The sequence below is a fragment of the Bos indicus x Bos taurus genome, chromosome 19, assembly GCF_003369695.1.
Source record: "Bos indicus x Bos taurus breed Angus x Brahman F1 hybrid chromosome 19, Bos_hybrid_MaternalHap_v2.0, whole genome shotgun sequence".
NCBI lineage: Eukaryota > Metazoa > Chordata > Mammalia > Artiodactyla > Bovidae > Bos > Bos indicus x Bos taurus.
The window spans coordinates 872585-893205 of NC_040094.1; the positions used below are offsets into that span (position 1 = coordinate 872585).

The window sequence follows — 20621 nt, forward strand, 5'->3', positions numbered from 1 at the left end:
GTGAGAACGAAATTCATCTTGCTCTGTTTGGTTTTGATAAAGATAACATGAAATGTTGAGTTCTGGATATATTGTGAAAGTAGAACCAGTATAATTTTGTGTCAAACTGGATGTGGGCAGGAAGAGAAAATTGAAGAGTTACTTAAAATGTTTGGCCTAAGATATTAAATTCATAAGAAGGGGCTTCCCTGGTGGCTCAGATAATGAAGAATCCACCTGCAATGGGAGAGACCCAGGTTTGATTCCTGGTTCTGGAAGATCCCGTGGAGAAGGGAATGGCTACCTATTCCAGTATTCTTGCCTGGAGAATTCCATGGACAGAGGAGCTTGGTGGGCTACAGTCCTTGGGGTCACAAAGAGTCGGACATGACTTAGAGACTAATACTTTCCTTTTTACTTTGATAGGATGGAGTTACTATGAACTGAGAAGAAAAATCCTTCTCTAAGAGAATAGCATGGTGGTGAGGATGGGGTGATGGTGAGTGGAACTGGAATCAGGAGTTCATTTTTTACATTTAAAATTTGAGATGATTATTAAACAACAAAGTGGACATTTGGACAGTAAGGTACGTATATGAGACTCAAATTAGGGACCATGATCTGGGATGTTGTTATATATTTGTGAACATTCATCAGTTAGATAACATTTAAAGCTATAGGACTGGATGTATTTACTGAGGTAGTGTACATTGACAGAGGGAAAAAGTAGACTTGGACTAAGCCCTAGGGTACTTCAAACTTACATAGAGAAGAAAGAATCAACAAAGGAGAATAGAAGAGTGACCTGTTAAGTAGGAGAAATATCAAGAAAGCCAAGTCAATTGAAAACCAATGAAATAAATGTATCAAGAAAATAGCAATTAATTTAGCAATGGATTTAACAAGGTAAAAGTCATTTGCAATATTGCCAAAGAAAGTTTGTTAAGGTAGAGTGTTGAGGAAGCCTGTCTCTGGCTTGAGATGGAGTGAGAGAAAATGAATAATATAGGAAGTATAAAAACTCTTCTGACACATTTTGCTAGGAAGGGAAAGAAATTAATGGAAAAAAAAGTATTTGAAAAGAGAGTGGAGTTTTAAAAAATGATATTTTGAGTTTTTTTTTTAAGCAAGGTGTTTCATGCCTATGGAAATGATCCTGCAAAGAACAAATGTTACTAAGGTGGAGTGTTAATCACTCAGTCATGTCTGACTCTTTGCAGCACCATGGACTCTAGCCTGCCAGACTCATCTTTCCATTGAGTTCTCCAGGCAAGACTATTGGAGTGGTTGTGAGAGGAGAATTATCAGACCATTCCTCTTACCTGGCAGGAGGAAATGAGATCTGGTACATAAGTGGAGGTATTGTCTTGAGATAATAGAACTGAGAGTTCACAAGGAGCTGAATTCTATAACAGGCAGGGAGGCTGATTATGTGGGTGCAGATAAAAGAGGTGAGAAGACAGAGTGAAGTGAATCTGAAGAAATTATTTCTAATTGCATCAAGCTTTCCCTGAACTAAAAGGTAAAGTCATTAATTGGGACTCAAGAAAGGGAAGAAGTTTTTGGGGTTTTAAAGACAGAGAAGAAGATGGGAATATCGCTCTAGCATATATAGCCCTTTATTACTGACGGTCCTAATAGTCCTGTAAGTACTTTAGAACAGTGAGAAAGTAGATGGAGAGTGAAACTGCAGTGTGACGGTTTAGCAGCTTCGACTCACTTGACATCCAGGTCAAGAATTTAAAGAGAGATTGGTCAGTGTGGTTTCAAATACTACTCACAGGATGAACCACAATTTAGTGAAAAATTCACTCAGTCAATTAGCATTTATCTGAAGACAGGCAAATCTACAAAATTTCTAGGTGAAATATGAAGCTGGATTTAGATCACTATTTGAGTTGACCACCACCTTGTGGGAAGATAGCATAAGTGTCAAATTAGCCAAAGTGTTGTCGAAACTGCAGAAATCATCAGTAAACAGATTATCCTAATCTGTGCAGAGTTTAGACTCCCCCCCTCAATCTGTTTAGGAAATAATCCTGGGAACTGATATTTATCTGAGCATTTATCATAGTATTGTCTTAGCTTATTTATCCTCAGATGTGACAAATTCTCCACTTTAAAAAAAATGTGCAGAGAACTCTGTAGTAATAAGCTTTTCCGTTTCCCTCCAGGTTAAAAGTTTTTGTCTCTATTTTTTTTTTTTTTTTCCTGAAGAGTCTGAACATAAGCATTGTGCTTCAGTTAAGAATTTTATGAATACTGTATCTGGCAAATTCTCCAGATTTCAAAACAACTTAAATCTGGCAGAAAGCTATTATTACTCCCCTAAAAGCAGTCCCCAGAACACTATTTATTCCTGATTTTATCCCACATATTTGTTGCTAACTATTCTTATAATACCAAGTTCCCTGGTGGCTCAGATGGTAAAGTGTCTACTTCAATGCGGGAGACCTAGGTTTGATCCCTCCAGGAAGATACCCTGGAGAAGGAAATGGCAACACACTCCAGTACACTCGCCTGGAAAATCCCATGGACAGAGGAGCATGGTAGGCTACAGTTATTCAGTTATACAGTAATTCAATTATACAGATACAGTTATTACATTATTCTTATAATAGGGGGGGAGTGTCCTTGGTGGATCATATGGTAAAGAATCTGCCTGAAATGCAGGAAAGCAGGGTTCGATCTGGGTCAGGAAGATCCCCTGGATAAGGGAAAGGCTCTGCACTCCAGTATTCTGGCCTGGAGAATTCCATGGACTGTGTAGTCCAGGGGTCGCAAAGAATCAAACACGACTGAGCGACTTTCACTTTCACTTCAATACCCTACTTACCTCAATGGACAGAACATCCATAATTTATGATTAGATTATGGTGAACTCTTCCTCACTACACAAACAATGCATTTCTGAATACTGTACCGGGTACCCAGTGACTTAGGCAGTTTTCTATTCTGATGGGTAGGAAAACAGAACTCTTAAAGGTCCTGTGTGACTTCCTAGGATTCCTTCCTCAAAAAACTAATTTTGCCGAATATCCTAAAGATACTCAACATCCTTAGGATGTCAGCTCTCCACAGTGTTCAGTTCAGTTCAGTTCATTTCAGTCGCTCAGTCCTGTCCGACACTTTGCGACCCCATCAATCTCAGCATGCCAGGCCTCCCTGTCCATCACCAACTCCCGGAGTTCACTCAAACTCACGGCCATCGAGTCAGTGATGCCATCCAGCCATCTCATCCTCATCTCATCATCATCTCTCAGCCTTCTCCTCTGGCCTCCAATCCCTCCCAGCATCAGGGTCTTTTCCAATGAGTCAACTCTTCCCATAGGTAGCCAAAGTACTCGAGTTTCAGCTTTAGCATCATTCCTTCCAAAGAAATCCCAGGGCTGATCTCCTTCAGAATGGACTGGTTGGATCTCCTTGCAGTCCAAGGGACTCTCAAGAGTCTTCTCCAACCACAGTTCAAAAGCATCAATTCTTCGGCGCTCAGCCTTCTTCACAGTCCAACTCTCACATCCATACATGACCACAGGAAAAGCCATAGCCTTGACTAGACGAAACTTTGTTGGCAAAGTAATGTCTCTGCTTTTGAATATGCTATCTAGGTTGGTCATAACTTTCCTTCCAAGGAGTAAGCGTCTTTTAATTTCATGGCTGCAGTCACCATCTGCAGTGATTTTGGAGCCCAGAAAAATAAAGTCTGACACTGTTTCCACTGTTTCCCCATCTATTTCCCATGAAGTGGTGGGACTGGATGCCATGATCTTCATTTTCTGAATGTTGAGTTTTAAGCCAACTTTTTCACTCTCCACTTTCACTTTCATCTAGAGGCTCGTGAGTTCCTCTTCATTTTCTGCCATAAGGGTGGTGTCATCTGCATATCTGATGTTACTGATATTTCTCCTGGCAATCTTGATTCCAGCTTGTGATTCTTCCAGCCCAGCATTTCTCATGATGTACTCTGCATAAAAATTAAATAAACAGGGTGACAATATACAGCCTTGACATACTCCTTCTCTTATTTGGAACCAGTCTGTGGTTCCATGTCCAGTTCTGACTGTTGCTTCCTGACCTCCATACAGATTTCTCAAGAGGCAGATAAGGTGGTCTGGTATTCCCATATCGTTCAGATTTTCCACAGTTTATTGTGATCCCACAGTCAAAGGCTTTGGCTGAGTCAATAAAGCAGAAATAGATGTTTTTCTGGAACTCTCTTGTTTTTTCCATGATCCAGTGGATGTTGGCATTATGATCTCTGGTTCCTCTGCCTTTTCTAAAACCAGCTTGAACATCAGGAAGTTCACGGTTCACATATTGCTGAAGCCTGGCTTGGAGAATTTTGAGCATTACTTTACTAGCGTGTGAGATGAGTGCAATTGTGTGGTAGTTTGAGCATTCTTTGACATTGCCTTTATTTGGGATTGGAATGAAAACTGACCTTTTCCAGTCCTGTGGCCACTGCTGAGTTTTCCAAATTTGTTGGCATATTGAGTGCACCACTCTCACAGCATCATCTTTCAGGATTTGAAATAGCTCAACTGGAATGCTATCATGTCCACTAGCTTTGTTCATAGTGATGCTTTCTAAGGCCCACTTGACTTCACATTCCAGGATGTCTGGCTCTATGTCAGTGATAACACCATCGTAATTATCTTGGTCGTGAAGATCTTTTTTGTACAGTTTAGTGTATTCTTGCCATCTCTTCTTAATATCTTCTGCTTCTGTTAGGTCCATGCCATTTCTGTCCTTTATCGAGCCCATCTTTACATGAAATGTTTCTTTGGTATCTCTAATTTTCTTGAAGAGATCTCTAGTCTTTCCCATTCTGTTGTTTTCCTCTATTTCTTTGCACCGATTGTTAAAGAAGGCTTCCTTATATCTTCTTGCTATTCTTTGGAACTCTGCATTCAGATGTTGATATCTTTCCTTTTCTCCTTTGCTTTTCGCTTCTCTTCTTTTCACAGCTATTTGTAAGGCCTCCCCAGGCAGCCATTTTGCTTTTTTGCATTTCTTTTCCATGGGGATGGTCTTGATCACTGTTTCCTGTACAATGTCACGAACCTCATTCCATAGTTCATCAGGCACTCTATCTATCAGATCTAGGACCTTAAATCTATTTCTCACTTCCACCGTATAATCATAAGGGATTTGATTTAGGTCATACCTGAATGGTCTAGTGGTTTTCCCTACTTTCTTCAATTTAAGTCTGAATTTGGCAATAAGGAGGTCATGGTCTGAGCCACAGTCAGCTCCTGGTCTTGTTTTTGCTGACTGTATAGAGCTTCTCCATCTTTGGCTGCAAAGAATATAATCAATCTGATTTTGGTGTTGACCATCTGCTGGTGTCCATGTGTAGAGTCTTCTCTTGTGTTGTTAGAATAGGGTGTTTGTTACGCTCAGTGCATTTTCTTGGCAAAACTGTATTAGTTTTTGCCTTGCTTCATTCCGTATTCCAAGGCCAAATTTTCCTGTTACTCCAGGTGTTTCTTGACTTCCTACTTTTGCATTCCAGTCCCCTATAATGAAAAGGACGTCTTTGGGGGGTGTTAGTTCTAAAAGGTCTTGTAGGTCTACATAGAACCATTCAACTTCAGCTTTTTCAGCATTCCTGGTTGGGGCATAGACTTGGATTACTGTTATATTGAATGGTTTGCCTTGGAAACGAACAGAGATCATCCTGTCGTTTTTGAATTTGCATCCAAGTACTGCATTTTGGACTCTTTTGTTGACCATGATGGCTACTCCATTTCTTCTGAGGGATTCCTGCCCACAGTAGTAGATATAATGGTCATCTGAGTTAAATTCACCCATTCCAATCCATTTCAGTTCACTGATTCCTAGAACATCGACATTCAGTCTTGCCATCTCTTGTTTGACCACTTCCAATTTGCCTTGATTCCTGGACCTGACATTCCAGGTTTCAATGCAATATTGCTCTTTACAGCATCAGACCTTGATTCTATCACCAGTCACATCCACAGCTGGGTATTCTTTTTGCTTTGGCTCCATCCCTTCATTCTTTCTGGAGTTATTTCTCCACTGATCTCCAGTAGCATACTGGGCACCTACTGACCTGGGGAGTTTCTTTTTCAGTATCCTATCATTTTGCCTTTTCATACTGTTCATGGGGTTCTCAAGGCAAAAATACTGAAGTGGTTTGCCATTCCCTTCTGCAGTGGACCACATTCTGTCAGATCTCTCCACCATGACCCACCCATCTTTGGTGGTCCCATGGTCATGGCTTAGTTTCATTGAGTTAGACAAGGCTGTGGTCCTAGTGTGATTAGATTGACTAGTTTCCTGTGAGTATGGTTTCAGTGTGTTTGCCCTCTGATGCCCTCTTGCAACACCTACCATCTTACTTGGGTTTCTCTTACCTTGGGTGTGGAGTATCTCTTCACGGCTGTTCCAGCAAAGCACAGCCATTGCTTCTTACCTTGGACGAGGGGTATCTCCTCACCGATGCCCTTCCTGATCTTCAACGTGGGATAGCTCCTCTAGGCCCTCCTGAGACCGCACAGCCATGGCTCCTTTGATGTGGGGCTGCTCCTCCCGGCCGCCGCCCCTGACCTTGGATGCAGGATAATGCCTCACGTTGCCGCCCCTGACCTCAGACGTTGGGTATCTCCTCTCAGCAGTGCCCCAGACCTCGGACACGGAAAAGCTCCTCTCAGCCTTTCCTGCACCGTCGCAGTCTGGTGCTCTCGGATGCTGTCCCTGACCTCAGACATGGGGTAACTCCTCTTGGCAGCAGGCTTTCGGGCATGGGGTCCTCTCGGCTTCTGCCCCTGACCTCGGACGTGGGGTAGCTCCTCTCGGCCATGCGCTTAGCATGCCGGTTGCAGCCGCCTGCGCTTAGTGTGCCAGATGTAGGTGATAAGTAACATCAAAAATAGAACTCTCTGTATCTGAGGATTCTGTGTAAGTCCTATTAGAATGACTTCAGTCACATTCATCCTGTCTTATTCCATTTCAGTGTCATTGATGAATTCAGAAGTGGAGAATTTATGACTAAAGATAAACATTTTTAATCACAAATACATGAGAAACTTATATTTTGGGTTTTCAGGCAATTTCAAAGCATTTTAATAATATATGTTCTTTTTTCCCATGGTGTGCTGTTGCTGCTGCTGCTAAGTCACTTCAGTCGTGTTGGACTCTGTGTGACCCCATAGACAGCAGCCCACCAGGCTCCCCCGTTCCTGGGATTCTCCAGGCAAGAACACTGGAGTGGGTTGCCATTTCCTTCTCCAATGCATGAAAGTGAAAAGTGAAAGTGAAGTCTCTCAGTCGTGTCTGACCCTCAGCGACCCCATGGACTGCAGCCTTCCAGGCTCCTCCGTCCATGGGATTTTCCAGGCAAGAGCACTGGAGTGGGATGCCATTGCCTTCTCCGCCCATTGTGTGCAGGTGGAGAAAAAACATGTTGCATTTTCTATTTTATAGAAAGTGCAAACTTCTGAGGACATTTAATTCAGCTTATTACAAGATCCTTCTTCCACACCTTCTGACAAGTGGTCCCTAACTTTTTGCTGGAGGACGCCCAGGCACAGGGTGCTCACCATGTAATAACTCTGAGAGCTTCTTAGGCAAAAATAAATTTTAAACATTTCCTTAAATGTTAAAAATACATGTCCAATTGGTTTTGATTTTGCATGCTGTTTATACAGAGTCTAAATTACTGCTTATTTTTTTGTAAAAGCCACTTAAATAAGTTTGAGACATAGGTCTGTAGCAGCCTTCATCTCTTTATCATTATCACTTAAGTCAGCATCTGACTCACTGTTGTTCAATAAAATTAAGTTAATAAATAAATTGCAAAGCTCATCCTCCCTGCATTTTTTCCACCTCACTTCAAAAATAATGCTTATTGTCTTTCTTTATGAAAAAATAATGAATAAATCTTTGGAAAATGGATAGATATATTCCTTTCACCCACTGAGGTCTCTCACTTTCTCCATCCTGGGCAGCCCTCTTCTCTGGTCTGATTCAACCAGCTCCCTTATCTTCTGGTCAAGAGGTAGAGCTAGCTGAATATTAGTGGGCAGGTGAGAAGAAAATAAGAAATGTCACAGGGTTTACTATCTTGGTTCCTATTGTGGTTTGTCAATGGTTGATATTGTTTTAGTGGCTAAGTCATGTCCACCTCTTGCAATCACAAGCACTGTAGTCCACCAGGCTCTTCTGTCCATGAGATTTCTCAGGCAAGAATACTGGAGTGTGTTGCCATTTGCTTCTCCAGGGGATCTTTCTGACCTAGGGATCGAATCCATGTCTCGTCCATTGCAGATGGATTATTTACCAACTGAGCCACCAGGGGTTTGCTGTCTTTCTATTGAGGCTTCATCTTTTGCATGGACCTTCTGGTTCCTGAGATCTCTCTTTTCCCTTGTTTTCCCAAGTCCTATTGTGGTAATGGTTTCCTACTCTAACTGAGTCCCAGGTGATCCCTTTTTAGTTTCCTTCAAGTTTGTCCATAACTTGATAGGTTATTATATAACCTCTATTAATCTCCTATTTTAAATATACTGTTTCTCATCAGGCTTCTAATGGATATAGAAAGCTTGTGTTTTCTTCTTTTGTTAAAAAAATAAATTATAAAATAGTTTTACCCTTAATAAATGTATTTTATTTGATTTATTTAACTTTTACTGAGCTAAACGTGGTCACAGCCTGCCTATATGCAACTCTATATCACTGAGGATTTCAGGGATGGAAAAAGCAAGCATACATTACAAAAGTACAAAAACAGGTTATTCAGACTGAAGTAAAAGATATATGGAAATCAGAATTTACAAAAATGTATGAGGAAAGTGGAAATCATATATTTGAATTAAAAATAGGCTATTTTTCATGGTTTTCTAAAATGTCTGTTATAACTATTTAATGAAATGTTAATATATTCAGAGGTTTTTAACATATGTAGCAGTAAAATATCGGAGAAAGTGATGGCACCCCACTCCAGTACTCTTGCCTGGCAAATCCATGGACAGAGGAGCCTGGTAGGCTGAAGTCCATGGGGTTGCTCAGAGTCGGACATGACTGAAGTGACTTGGCAGTAGCAGTAGCAGCAGTAAAATATATGACAACAGTATCAAGGACAGTGGGATTTACTGAAATTATAATTTGAAAAGATTTTAATTTATGTTAAGGAACTGAATCCTTCCAACAGCCATATGCACAAACAGGAAGTGGATCCTTCCTCAGCAGAACCTTCACGTGAGACAGCAGCCACAGATAGCACCTTATTTCTCAAATCTAAGGTTACAAAAATAGCTGTTTCTTGTTTTTGTTTGTGTGTTTGTTTTGCTTCATTTTTCCTGTTTTTCAAAAAAAAAATGTGTGAATATTTAGAGTGGTTTTGTGTTCATGAAAATTAATCTGTTTTTTGGTAGATGTTTACTAGAGATCCCTGACAAGGAGGGGCATTTTTTATTTGTTTATACATTCACTACACTTCCCTAAATCAACAATGGAAGAGTGGATTTTCCTTTTGACGGTTTATATCACCCCAAGCAAACCTGGTAAACTTGAGAAGATAACACGATTGACCAATTTGGAATATAAGTATGATTGGTTATTTTTCTGCATATACACCATGTTCATTCAGGTTATTTTTATAAAGTTAGTTTCCTAATGATTAATATTACACACTAAAATATTCTTCTTCAACCTTATTACACTAAACAATAGAAACAAAATAATTTAGGTGAAGTATCTTACAGATACAAAAGTAAGTTATGTAAGTCAAATATTAATATGGGATGTTTTGTGTGAAGAGAGTGAAATGTTTTTTTCTATAATATTTCTTATATTATTTTTCTAAAATCTATAATTAACTCTATTAATTCTGAAAAAAATACACTATTTAAGTGAAAAACACTAAAAACTTCCACTAATTAAATGTACTGCATTAACTCACCATACAGAACATGAAGCTGTAGCCTCATTAGAGTCTTTCTACACCCAAATCTATAAATATTTTCCAAAGAAATTGTGGAAATCTTTAAAAATATATTGCAAACAAAAAATAGAACTTGAACTAGGAAATCATGAAAATGTTAAAAGTATACTTTGATCATTGCAAGTATTCACATAATAAATCTTTTCATCATGCCTGAGTTATTTAAACTTAGGAGACTTTTACTGCAGTTAAATAACCATATATGGCTTTCCTGGTAAGAGAAATTTGTCCAAGAAATGAGATGATACATTTCCTGGTTGGCTAATTTTCTTTCTCTGGCCCAGAGATTTTTCATAGCATTTTGCATCTCTCCATTTCTTAGAGTGTAGATTAGAGAATTCAGCACAGGAGTGATAATGGTGTAAAACACAGCCAAGCATTTATCAATGGGTAAGTTGGAAGGAGGACTCACATACAGAAATATACAGGGTACAAAGAAGAAAGGTACCAGAGGGATGTGGGAGCCATAGGTGGACAAGGCTTTGCACCTCTCTTCCTGACTAACATTCTTCAGGGAGTGCAGAATGACCCCATAGGAGATGAGTAAGAACGTGAAGAGGACCACACAGATTATTCCATCATTGGCAACCACTATGAGGCCAATTATGTGGGTGTCAGTGCAGGCCAGTTTTAACAAGGTGTACATGTCACAGATGAAGTGATCAAAGACATTGGGGCCACAGAAGGGAAGCTTGTGTGTGAACAGAATATTAACTACAACATGTAAAATCCACCAATCCAGACCAACAGCAACAGCAGGACACACACTTGCTGATTCATGATTGTCAAATAATGCAAGGGTTTGCAGATGGCCACGTAGCAGTCACAAGCCATGACTACCAGCAGTATAATCTCAGCACAACCAAATAAGTGCTCTGTAAAAAGCTGAGCCATGTAAGCTTGGAAATAAATGGTTTTCTTCTCATAGAGTAAGTATATAAATGTATTTGGGGTGACTGTGGTAGAATAAACAGCATCTATAAATGACAAGTAGCCAAGAAAGAAGTACATAGGGGCATCCAGGGTTGAGCTGATCACCACAGTCACAACAACAAGTAGGTTGCCTACCGTTGTCACAATGTAGATGAACAAGAACACAACAAATAGTATTTTCTGACCTTGAATGCTGTGAGTGAGCCCCAAGAGGAGAAACTCAGTTACATTGTTCTTTTGTTCCATAAGTGTTCTATATACTTTATTTCAGACTTCAGGACAAAATTGCCTGAAATAAATTGCCAAAAATAAATATAATTATTAATTGTGACTTCCTGAAGTCTTATGATAATTTGTTCATTCATTCCACAAGCAGGCCTTTTGACTTATTATGTTCCAATGGTTTCAAATATTATCATACCAGGCTATGATTAGAACTTGGAGCTTTCACTGCCATGGGCCAGGTTCAGTCCCTGCTAGGAAAACTAAAATCTGGCAAGCTACATGGGGAAGCCCCCCAAAAAAGAAAGAAAGTAAATGCAGGACTAATTAAAACATCTTCCCTGACTACAGCAATCTTATAAACTAATGGATAGATAAGTGACAAATGACATATTGGAGAAAAATGACACATTATGAAATAAATGAGGTGTCACTACTAGTTTTCCATCTGGAAGCTAATTAAATTGTACATATAACTAATACTTGGCACAAAAGTAAACATTGATTAACGGTTTAAAAAAAAAGTAAAGCAAGATTTACTTCATATATTTGCTTTTCTGTTAAGAAAGAGGTGACTTTTACATTCTAGGGTTGGAAGAACTGTCTTAACCAATCATTTAAATCTCAGATATATTTGACAATTGCAAATTTCCTTAAAGGATTTTGGAAATCATACCACAAGGCCAATAGACAAAAGTAATTTGGAGAATAATTTACATTTTAGAGTAAATTATAAAATGCAAATTGCTTTTATTTTGTAAAATATTAACTTGTTAACATTGAAAATTAACTAATAAAAGATAAAAAATATAAATTAAATAAAATATAAACAAACCATGCTAGGAAAAATACCTCTAAATGGTCAACAAACATATGATAGGATGCCGAAGATCACCTGGAACAGAAAAATAAGACCTAAAGGAGTGGTTTGCTTATTACAGTATTACTTTGGGCTCTTGAAAGCCAGGTAGTGAAGGCCTACAGAAGTTACCTTATCTTTTAATTTTTATCAGATTAACAGACTATATTTAGATAACATATAAATTGAAAATATCATAGATTTACAAATATCTGTCCGTGAAAATTCCCCAAATAGTTGCACTTGAGATTAATTTCTAAAAATTATTTGAGAAGGTAAATTTATGACAGGTCATTAGAGGAAAATATTCCAAACAATATAAACACAGAATAGAATCAATCTTCACATATTTTAGTAATAACAAAGGATTCCTAACATGGCTGATTATTAAAATCATAAATAACTCTTAAAATACTCTTACACCACCAATGTACTCTTGCAAAATGGAAAGCCTGGTTCAGAATGTTGGGTCTAAGTACACTTCCCAAGGTACCTGCATAAGGAGAAAGCCATTCAATCCAAATTCTGGGCTCTGGTGCCTTCCCCCTTGTCCTTCATGTACTGGTGCCATCTCATCGAACACACAGAGCAAGATTCATGCAACCTCACAGCACCATTAACTGGTTCCATGTAACCAACTCTTTTCATGCTTGCAGGAAATCTAATTCATCTAAATCTTTCAGAGGAATACTACTTTTTAAATTATTGAGATTTTCAAAATGAATATCAATGTCTTGTTACCTAAATAATTCTGAATGTTGATTATAAACAGATACTCAAAATATTAATTGTCGCAGGATTTCCCCTGATAACAAACACATTAAATCAACATTTTGATCAGAGAGAGGACACATTCCAAAATATCTCAGAATTGTTTAGAATAAAAATTTTGCTGTTTGAGTTTATACCAATGAAAGTTAAATAGTGAAGTAGCCTTTGGAATATTTTTATTCTCAATCAGATATACTGTTCAGCCTTCATCCAGTGCTGTTGAACTTTAGGTTTCTTGAACAATGGAGGATAATTTCTTTGTTGTTGTTGTTCAGTCACTAAGTCATGTCCAACTCTTTGCAACCCCATGAACTGCAGCACACCAGGCTTTCTGATCCTTCACTGTCTCCCTGAGTTTACTCAAACTCAGGTTCATTGAGTCAGTGATGCCACTCAACCATCTCATCCTCTGTTTCCCCCTTCCCCTCCTGTTCATTCATCTTCCCCAGCATCAAGGTCTTTTCCAATGAGTCAGCTCTTTACATCTGGTGGCACCTTCATTTATTCATTTTATTATGTTTTGAGTCCATCATTTTAATTCAAGAAGAAGCCTGCCATGTGATTACTGCTGCAGACAAATACAGTCTATGGTAAGGGCAAAAGTGTGCCAACACTTTATGTACAAGTCGTTGTATCACATACTATTTAGTCATTCAACTGGTGCATCTTCAAGGGAGATTCTTTGAAACTTTAAATTCTTTGAAACTTTAATCATTATTTTGAGGGTAGACTATCTCCAGAGATCCCACCAGGATAATCACCGTGTAGAATGGAACTTACAGAACACTGTTCTCTGGGGGAAAGTCATAAAAAACAACTTGAGGCCAAATTACCAAAAGGGAAAAGTTCAGTCTCCACACAAATGAAATATGTAAATCTTTCTTGTTAAAATTATGTCCTTCAAAATAGGCAATTTTTTAAGCTTTGTCTTTGAAGATGATATTTGAACTAATTTACAAAAATAATAAATGCTAATTTCAGAACACTTTTTTTAAGGTTTATTTCTAATTCAGATAAAGTTTGTCCCATAGTCTGCTCCATAATTTCAGACAGGCAAATCGATGCAATGCATGTTAGTATCAAAGTGGTGAAAGAGAAAACATACGTGGGACTACTCCATTCACCTCACAGTGCTCATGGGACATTCCAAAGTAGAAAATACCCTAGGCTACGATACAAATTGCAACATATTTTCAAGAAATTAAATCAAACCATATATATATATATATATATATATATATATATATATATATATATATATTGTTATTTAGTTGATAAGTCATGTCTGACTCTTTTGCGACCCCCATGAACTGTAGCCCACCAGCCTCCACTATTCTTGGGATTTCCCAGGCAAAAATACTGAAGTGGGTTGCCATTTCCATCTCTGGAGGATCTTCCTGACCCAAGAATCAAACCCACATGTCTTACATCTCTAGCATTGATAAGCAGATTCTTTACCATTGAGGCACCAGGGAAACCCATGTATGAATGCCATGCATACATAGTGTGTACATATACATGTGCATGTGTACTCAGGTGCTTCAGTCTTGTCAGACTCTTCACAATCTTATGGATTGTAGACCACCAGACTCTTCTGTCTATGGCATTCTCCAAGCAAGAACACTGGGGTAGGCTGCCATGCTTTCTCTTAGAGGATCTTTCTAACCCAGGGATCAAACCTGCATCTCTTCCATTACAGACAGATTCTTTACCACTGAGCCACCAGAGAAGCCTATATATATATATATATATATATATATATATATATATATATACATACACATATATATATACATATATATATGTATATATATATATAATTTCAACTAAAAATATGCTATTTTCCATTTATTTACAAAGTAAGCAAAACAAACTCAAATTACCAATGAACATTTTCAAAGATATATCGAGTTGGCCAAAATTTTCATTAATTTTTTTTTCTTGTGAGATCTAAGATGACCAAGACTCACATCATCCCTTGGAAACACTAAAATTACAGCAAATTAGAACTGTTTACAGAAATATTGACGAGAACAGCCTGAAGACGTGCAAACCCTCTGTTACTAGAAACATAAGGCAGGAACAAGACAAGACAGAAGTGGTGGATACAAAATATAGTCAAATTCCATCCATCTGGTAGGCAACACACAAACAAGGGATAATACAGTTGCAGAGGTTCTCCCAAAGGGACAAAGAGATATGCCCCCACCCCAGCCCCACCCCCAGCAGTGCCCAGGGGTCCTGTACAGGGAAAGTGAAAGTAGAAGTCGCTTAATCATGCCCAACTCTCTGCAACCCCATGGACTATACAGTCCATGGAATTCTCTAGGCCAGAATACTGGAGTGGGCAGCCTTTCCCTTCTCCAGGTGATCTTCCCAACCCAGAGATGGAACCCAGGTTTCCCGCATTGTAGGCAGATACTTTACTAGCTGAGCCACAAGGGAAGCCCAAGAATACTGGCATGGGTAGCCTATCCCTTCTCCAGCAGATCTTCCTGACCCAGGAATTAAACCGGGGTCTCCTGCATTGCAGGCAGATCCTTTACCAGCTAAGCTGCTAACACATATGCCTTTGAAATCAGTGAAGATTCCTTTTCAGAGAGCCAGGAGGCTATAGAAAATGACTCCAGCTTTAAAGGTCACACACAATAAAACCACACACAGTTGAATAAGAAATAGGTACCTGAAAGGAGACTGAGTCAGACCCAGGTGTTGATACAAGACAGAACATCCCAGAGAGGTAAGAGAAATTGGGAGTCACAATGGGACATAGATGCTGATTGCTAATATTGTCTCCATTTCAAATAAACCTTTTTAAAATAACCTAATATATAAAAAAGGAGCATAATGTCTTATTTAAAGTCAGACCAAACTGCAGCTTTAGCTGTGCCTAAAACAACACAAATCTACATCCATTTCTTCTCTCCTATATCCTGGTGTTATAAAATGTTTATTATCTTACTTATTACCAACAAAACTATATTTTTCATTTATTTCTTTACTTGCTTACTATCCATCTACAACCCACTGGAATATTAGCTCCACGTAAAAACATCCTTGTTTTTTATTATTCAACTTTGCATGCCAGCTCCTATAACTCTCTGGCCTATTGTAGATACAGAGCAGTATTTGGTTGATAACTTAAAAAGTCAAAATTTTCTAAAGTAAATTGATCATGGGGGCCTTTTTCCTCCCAGTAACAATGTTAATATTATATGATTACAATGGGAAAAGTCCTAAGGAAATAGCACCCATTTACTTCTCCATGGTGCTGCCTCATGTGTAAATACAGTACTAAACTCCAAAATGATTGAGTTGCTTGAGATGTTTAAAAGTTCCTCTAAACATTTCTTTCAACCAAGTGCACTTCCTTTGAAATACAACCCTTAGAATGTCATTTCTTGAGCCTATTACATCCCACTTATCATGATGCCCATGAAGGGTAAAATCTCTCCAGAGAAGAAATCGACAGATGACTTTTCCTTGACGTAAGAGGAATCAAGAGAGTGTAAGCAATCTGGGAAATGGAGGTCAAGATAGAGATAAAGGGAAGAAAGTGCTCCTCAAATTAAATGAAGAATGCTTCAGTCTTCACAGTGTGGCCAATGATCAGATCTGTGTTATGATATTTTCCTATCATGACAACAAGGACTATCGTGAAGTGCGAAGAGCCGAAAACGCCATCTTTTTTTTTTGGGGGGGGGGCATTCTCACGAAATTTTATTTTATTTATTTTATTTATTTATTTATTGCATTTATTTTTTTATTTTATTTTTTAACTTTACAATATTGTGTTGGTTTTGCAATGAGGTGGATGAAACTGGAGCCTATTATACAGAGTGAAGTAAGCCAGAAAGAAAAACACCAATACAGTATACTAACGCATATATATGGAATTTAGAAAGATGTTAACAATAACCCTGTATACAAGACAGCAAAAGAGACACTGATGTATAGAACAATCTTTTGGGCTTTGTGGGAGAGGGAGAGGGTGGGCTGATTTGCTAAAAAGCCATCTTTAGAAGAATTCCTATTCTTGTTAACTTTACTGAATCACATTTCCCTCTTTTGTAAAATGGAGTAAAAATCTAACTACTAACATTTTTCCTACAATAAGAGAGTTAAAGTATGTAAAGAACCTGTCAAAATGGGACTTCTCTGGTGGTACACTGGATAAGAATCCATCTGCCAATGCAGGAGACATAAGTTTGACCCCTAGTCTAGGAAACTCCCACATATACCACGGAAAAACTAAGCCCGTATACCACAACTACTGAAGCCCACATGGCTTAGAGCCTGTATGCTGCAAGTAATGAACCTGGGTGATAAAACTATGGGCTTCAACCCTTCCACCTAGAATCTATGTTCCACAAGAGAAGGCACCACAATGAGAAGCCTGGTACCTGCAGCTAGAGAGTAGCCCCCACTAGCTGCAACTACAGAAAAGCCAGAGTGCAACAATGAATACCAAGTGACCTCAAAAATAAAATCAATCAATTAATTAAAAAACAAAAGAGAACCATCAAAATGTATTCCTTATAGTTGGCCATCAAGAAAAGCTCACTTCCTTAAACAAAATAAAAATTCCACATTAGACAAAGTATCCTTAAATATAGATCCACATATTATATCTATTTATTATTATGAAAAAAATGTTACACACTGTAAGTTTTTTCTTTGATTTTTTTAAATTAAGTAGTCATATGGCAGTAGGTCTTCAGAATAGATTCTTAATGATGAGTTCAAAGGAACATCTAAACAAGCTTTAAACTTACTCACAGTTGAGCAAGATTTCATACAGTCTGCACTTCCTACTTCACTTCTGACACCTTCCAAGTTGACTGTGGCTCAGATCATGAACTCCTTACTGCCAAATTCAGATTTCAATTGAAGAAAGTAGGGAAAACCACTAGACCATTCAGTATGACCTAAATCAAATCCCTTGTGATTGTACAGTGGAAGTGAGAAACAAATTTAAGGGACTGCATCTGATAGACAGAGTGTGTGACGAACTATAGATGGAGGTTCATTACACTGTATAGGAGACAGGGATCAAGACCATCCCCAAGAAAAAGAAAGGCAAAAAAGCAAAATGGCTGTCTGAGGAGGCCTTAAAAATAGCTGTGAAATGAAGGGAAACAAAAAGCAAAGGAGAAAAGAAAGATATATCCATTTGAATGCAGAGTTCCAAAGAATAGCAAGGAGAGGTAAGAAAGCCTTTCTCAGTGATGAATGCAAAGAAATAAAGGAAAACAATAGAATGGGAAAAATTAGAGATAGCAAGGGAACATTTCATGCAAAGATGGGCTCAATTAAGGACAGAAATGGTGTGGACCTAACAGAAGTAGAAGATATTAAGAAGAGGTGGCAAGAATATACAGAAGAACTGTACAAAAAAAGATCTTCAGGACGCAGATAATCACAATGGTGTGATCACTCACCTAGAGCCAGATATCCTGGAATGTGAACTTAAGTGGGCTTTGGGAAGCTTCACTACAAACAAAGCTAGTGGAGGTGATGGAATTCCAGTGGAGGTATTTCAAATCCTGAAAGATGATGCTGTGAAAGTGCTGCACTCAATATGCCAGCAAATTTGGAAAACTCAGCAGTGGCCACAGCACAGAAAAGGCCAGTTTTCATCCCAATCCCTAAGAAAGTCAATGCCAAAGAATGCTTAAACTACTGCACAATGGCACTCATCTCACACACTAGTAAATTAATCCTCAAAATTCTCCAAGCCAGGCTTCAACAATAAGTGAATTGTGAACTTCCAGATGTTAAAGTTGGATTTAGAAAAGGCAGAGGAATCAGAGATCAAATTGCCAGCATCTGCTGGATCATGGAAAAAGCAAGAGAGTTCCAGAAAAACATCTATTTCTGCTTTATTGACTATGCCAAAGCCTTTGACTGTGTAGATCACAATAAACTGTGGGAAATTCTGAAAAAGAATACCAGACCACCTGATCTGCCTCTTGAGAAATCTGTATGCAGGTCAGGAAGCAACAGTTAGAACTGGACATGGAACAACAGACTGGTTTTAAATACGTAAAGGAGTACATCAAGGCTATATATTGACACCCTGCTTATTTAACTTATATGCAGAGCACATCATGAGAAATCCTGGGCTGGGTGAAGCACAGGCTGGAATCAAGATTGCTGGGAGGAATATCAGTAACCTCAGATACTTAAGACGACACAACCCTTATTGTAGAACGTGAAGAAGAACTAAACAGCCTCTTGATGAAAGTGAAAGAGGAGAGTGAAAAAGCTGGCTTTAAACTCTACATTCAGAAAACGAAGATCATGGCATCTGGCCCCATCACTTCATGGCAAATAGCTGGGGAAACAATGGAAACAGTGACAGCCTTTATTTTGGGGGGCTCCAAAATCACTGCAGATGGTGACTGCAGCCATGAAATTAAAAGACACTTGCTCCTTAGAAGAAATGCTATTACCAACCTAGACCACATATTAAGAAGTAGGGACATTACTTTTCCAACAAAAGTTCGTCTAGTTCAAAGCTATGGTGTTTCCTGTAGTTATGTATGCATGTGATAGTTGGACTATAAAGAAAGCTGAGAACCAAAGAATTGATGCTTTTGAACTGTGGTGTTGGAGGAGACTCTTGAGAGTCCCTTGGACTGCAAGGAGATCCAACCAGTCCATCCTAAAGCAAATCCATCCTGAGTGTTCATTGGAAGGACTGATGTTGAAGCTGAAACTTCAATACTTTGGCCACCTGATGAGAAGAGCTGACTCATTGGAAAATATCCTTATGCTGGGAAAGGTTGAAGCAAGGAGGAGAAGGGAATGACAGAGGATGAGATCGTTGGATGGCATCACTGACTTGATGGACGTCAGTTTCTGTAAGTTCCAGGAGTTGGTGATTTCCAGGGAAACCTGGCTTGCTGCAGTCCATGGAGTCACAAAGAGTCAGACACAACTCAGCGACTGAATTGAACTGAATCTTCTCACCTCTCCACCAAGCCCCTGGTATAGCTCCTAATGTAGGTTCATTGCCATATTGTCCCTCTTAAAGTTCTAGTGTTATGTCTCTGAGAAATATATGTCAGGACTTGTTCATTTAGGTTGGCAGCAGAGGGGCAGAAGGAAGTATAAAGGTAGGCATGAATGTGAATGTGTTCATATTTATATTTTGATGGGAACAATTGATGTATGTGAATCTCTTGGCTGTAGTATAGAAATGCATCGTTAAGTATCTCAATGGGAACATTCCTATCTCCTTGCTAATACTTTAATAGTGTGGATCAGATGATAAATCCTCTTAGAAACTTTAAACTTTGTGTACTTTGTTGCTTTATGTCTCATTTTAAATTGAACTTTAAGGGAAGGCAGTATTTTAATCATAACTCTGCTAATACATTTATCTAGAGGTCTATTGCCATTATTGTCTGCTTTGAAATTTCTGTCATCAAAAAAGGAGGATTACATTTTTTTTCTTCCAGATTGTGTTGTAGTAGTGTATTATTGGTTATCAAAATACCAATAAATTTGGTACTTTGAAATGGTGCATATTCATGATGTGTGAAACAGCATGAGACATAACTGTATCATATTAAATGCATAAAATGGATGCTTAGTTGTGAAAATATACATATAAGACCAAAAAGGACACATCAAAATGTAAACTGCTTGTGACTATGAATGACTTAACTTTTTGCTTTTTGTGTTTTTTGGATTATTATTTTGTACAAGTTAACTTCTAAGAGTAAATGTTATTTTAAAAACCTTAAAAAAATCTAGTATTAGAAACTATATTTACTTGAGGACTCTTTAGGAGATGCTGATGGTAAAGAACCTGCCTGCCATTGCAGAAGACATAAACAAGATATAGGTTCAGTCCCTGGGTTGGGCACATCTCCTGGAGGA

At 38.5% G+C, this 20621-nt stretch overlaps 1 protein-coding gene across 1 annotated transcript; it reads right to left on the reverse strand.

The window, feature by feature from the left end:
• Positions 1–10073: 10073 nt before the first annotated feature.
• LOC113877386 (olfactory receptor 4A47-like) lies at positions 10074–11125 on the reverse strand. Its single transcript, XM_027517436.1, is given in 2 exon segments — positions 10074–10672; positions 10675–11125. Coding segments are annotated over 2 exon segments (1050 nt in total).
• Positions 11126–20621: the final 9496 nt, after the last annotated feature.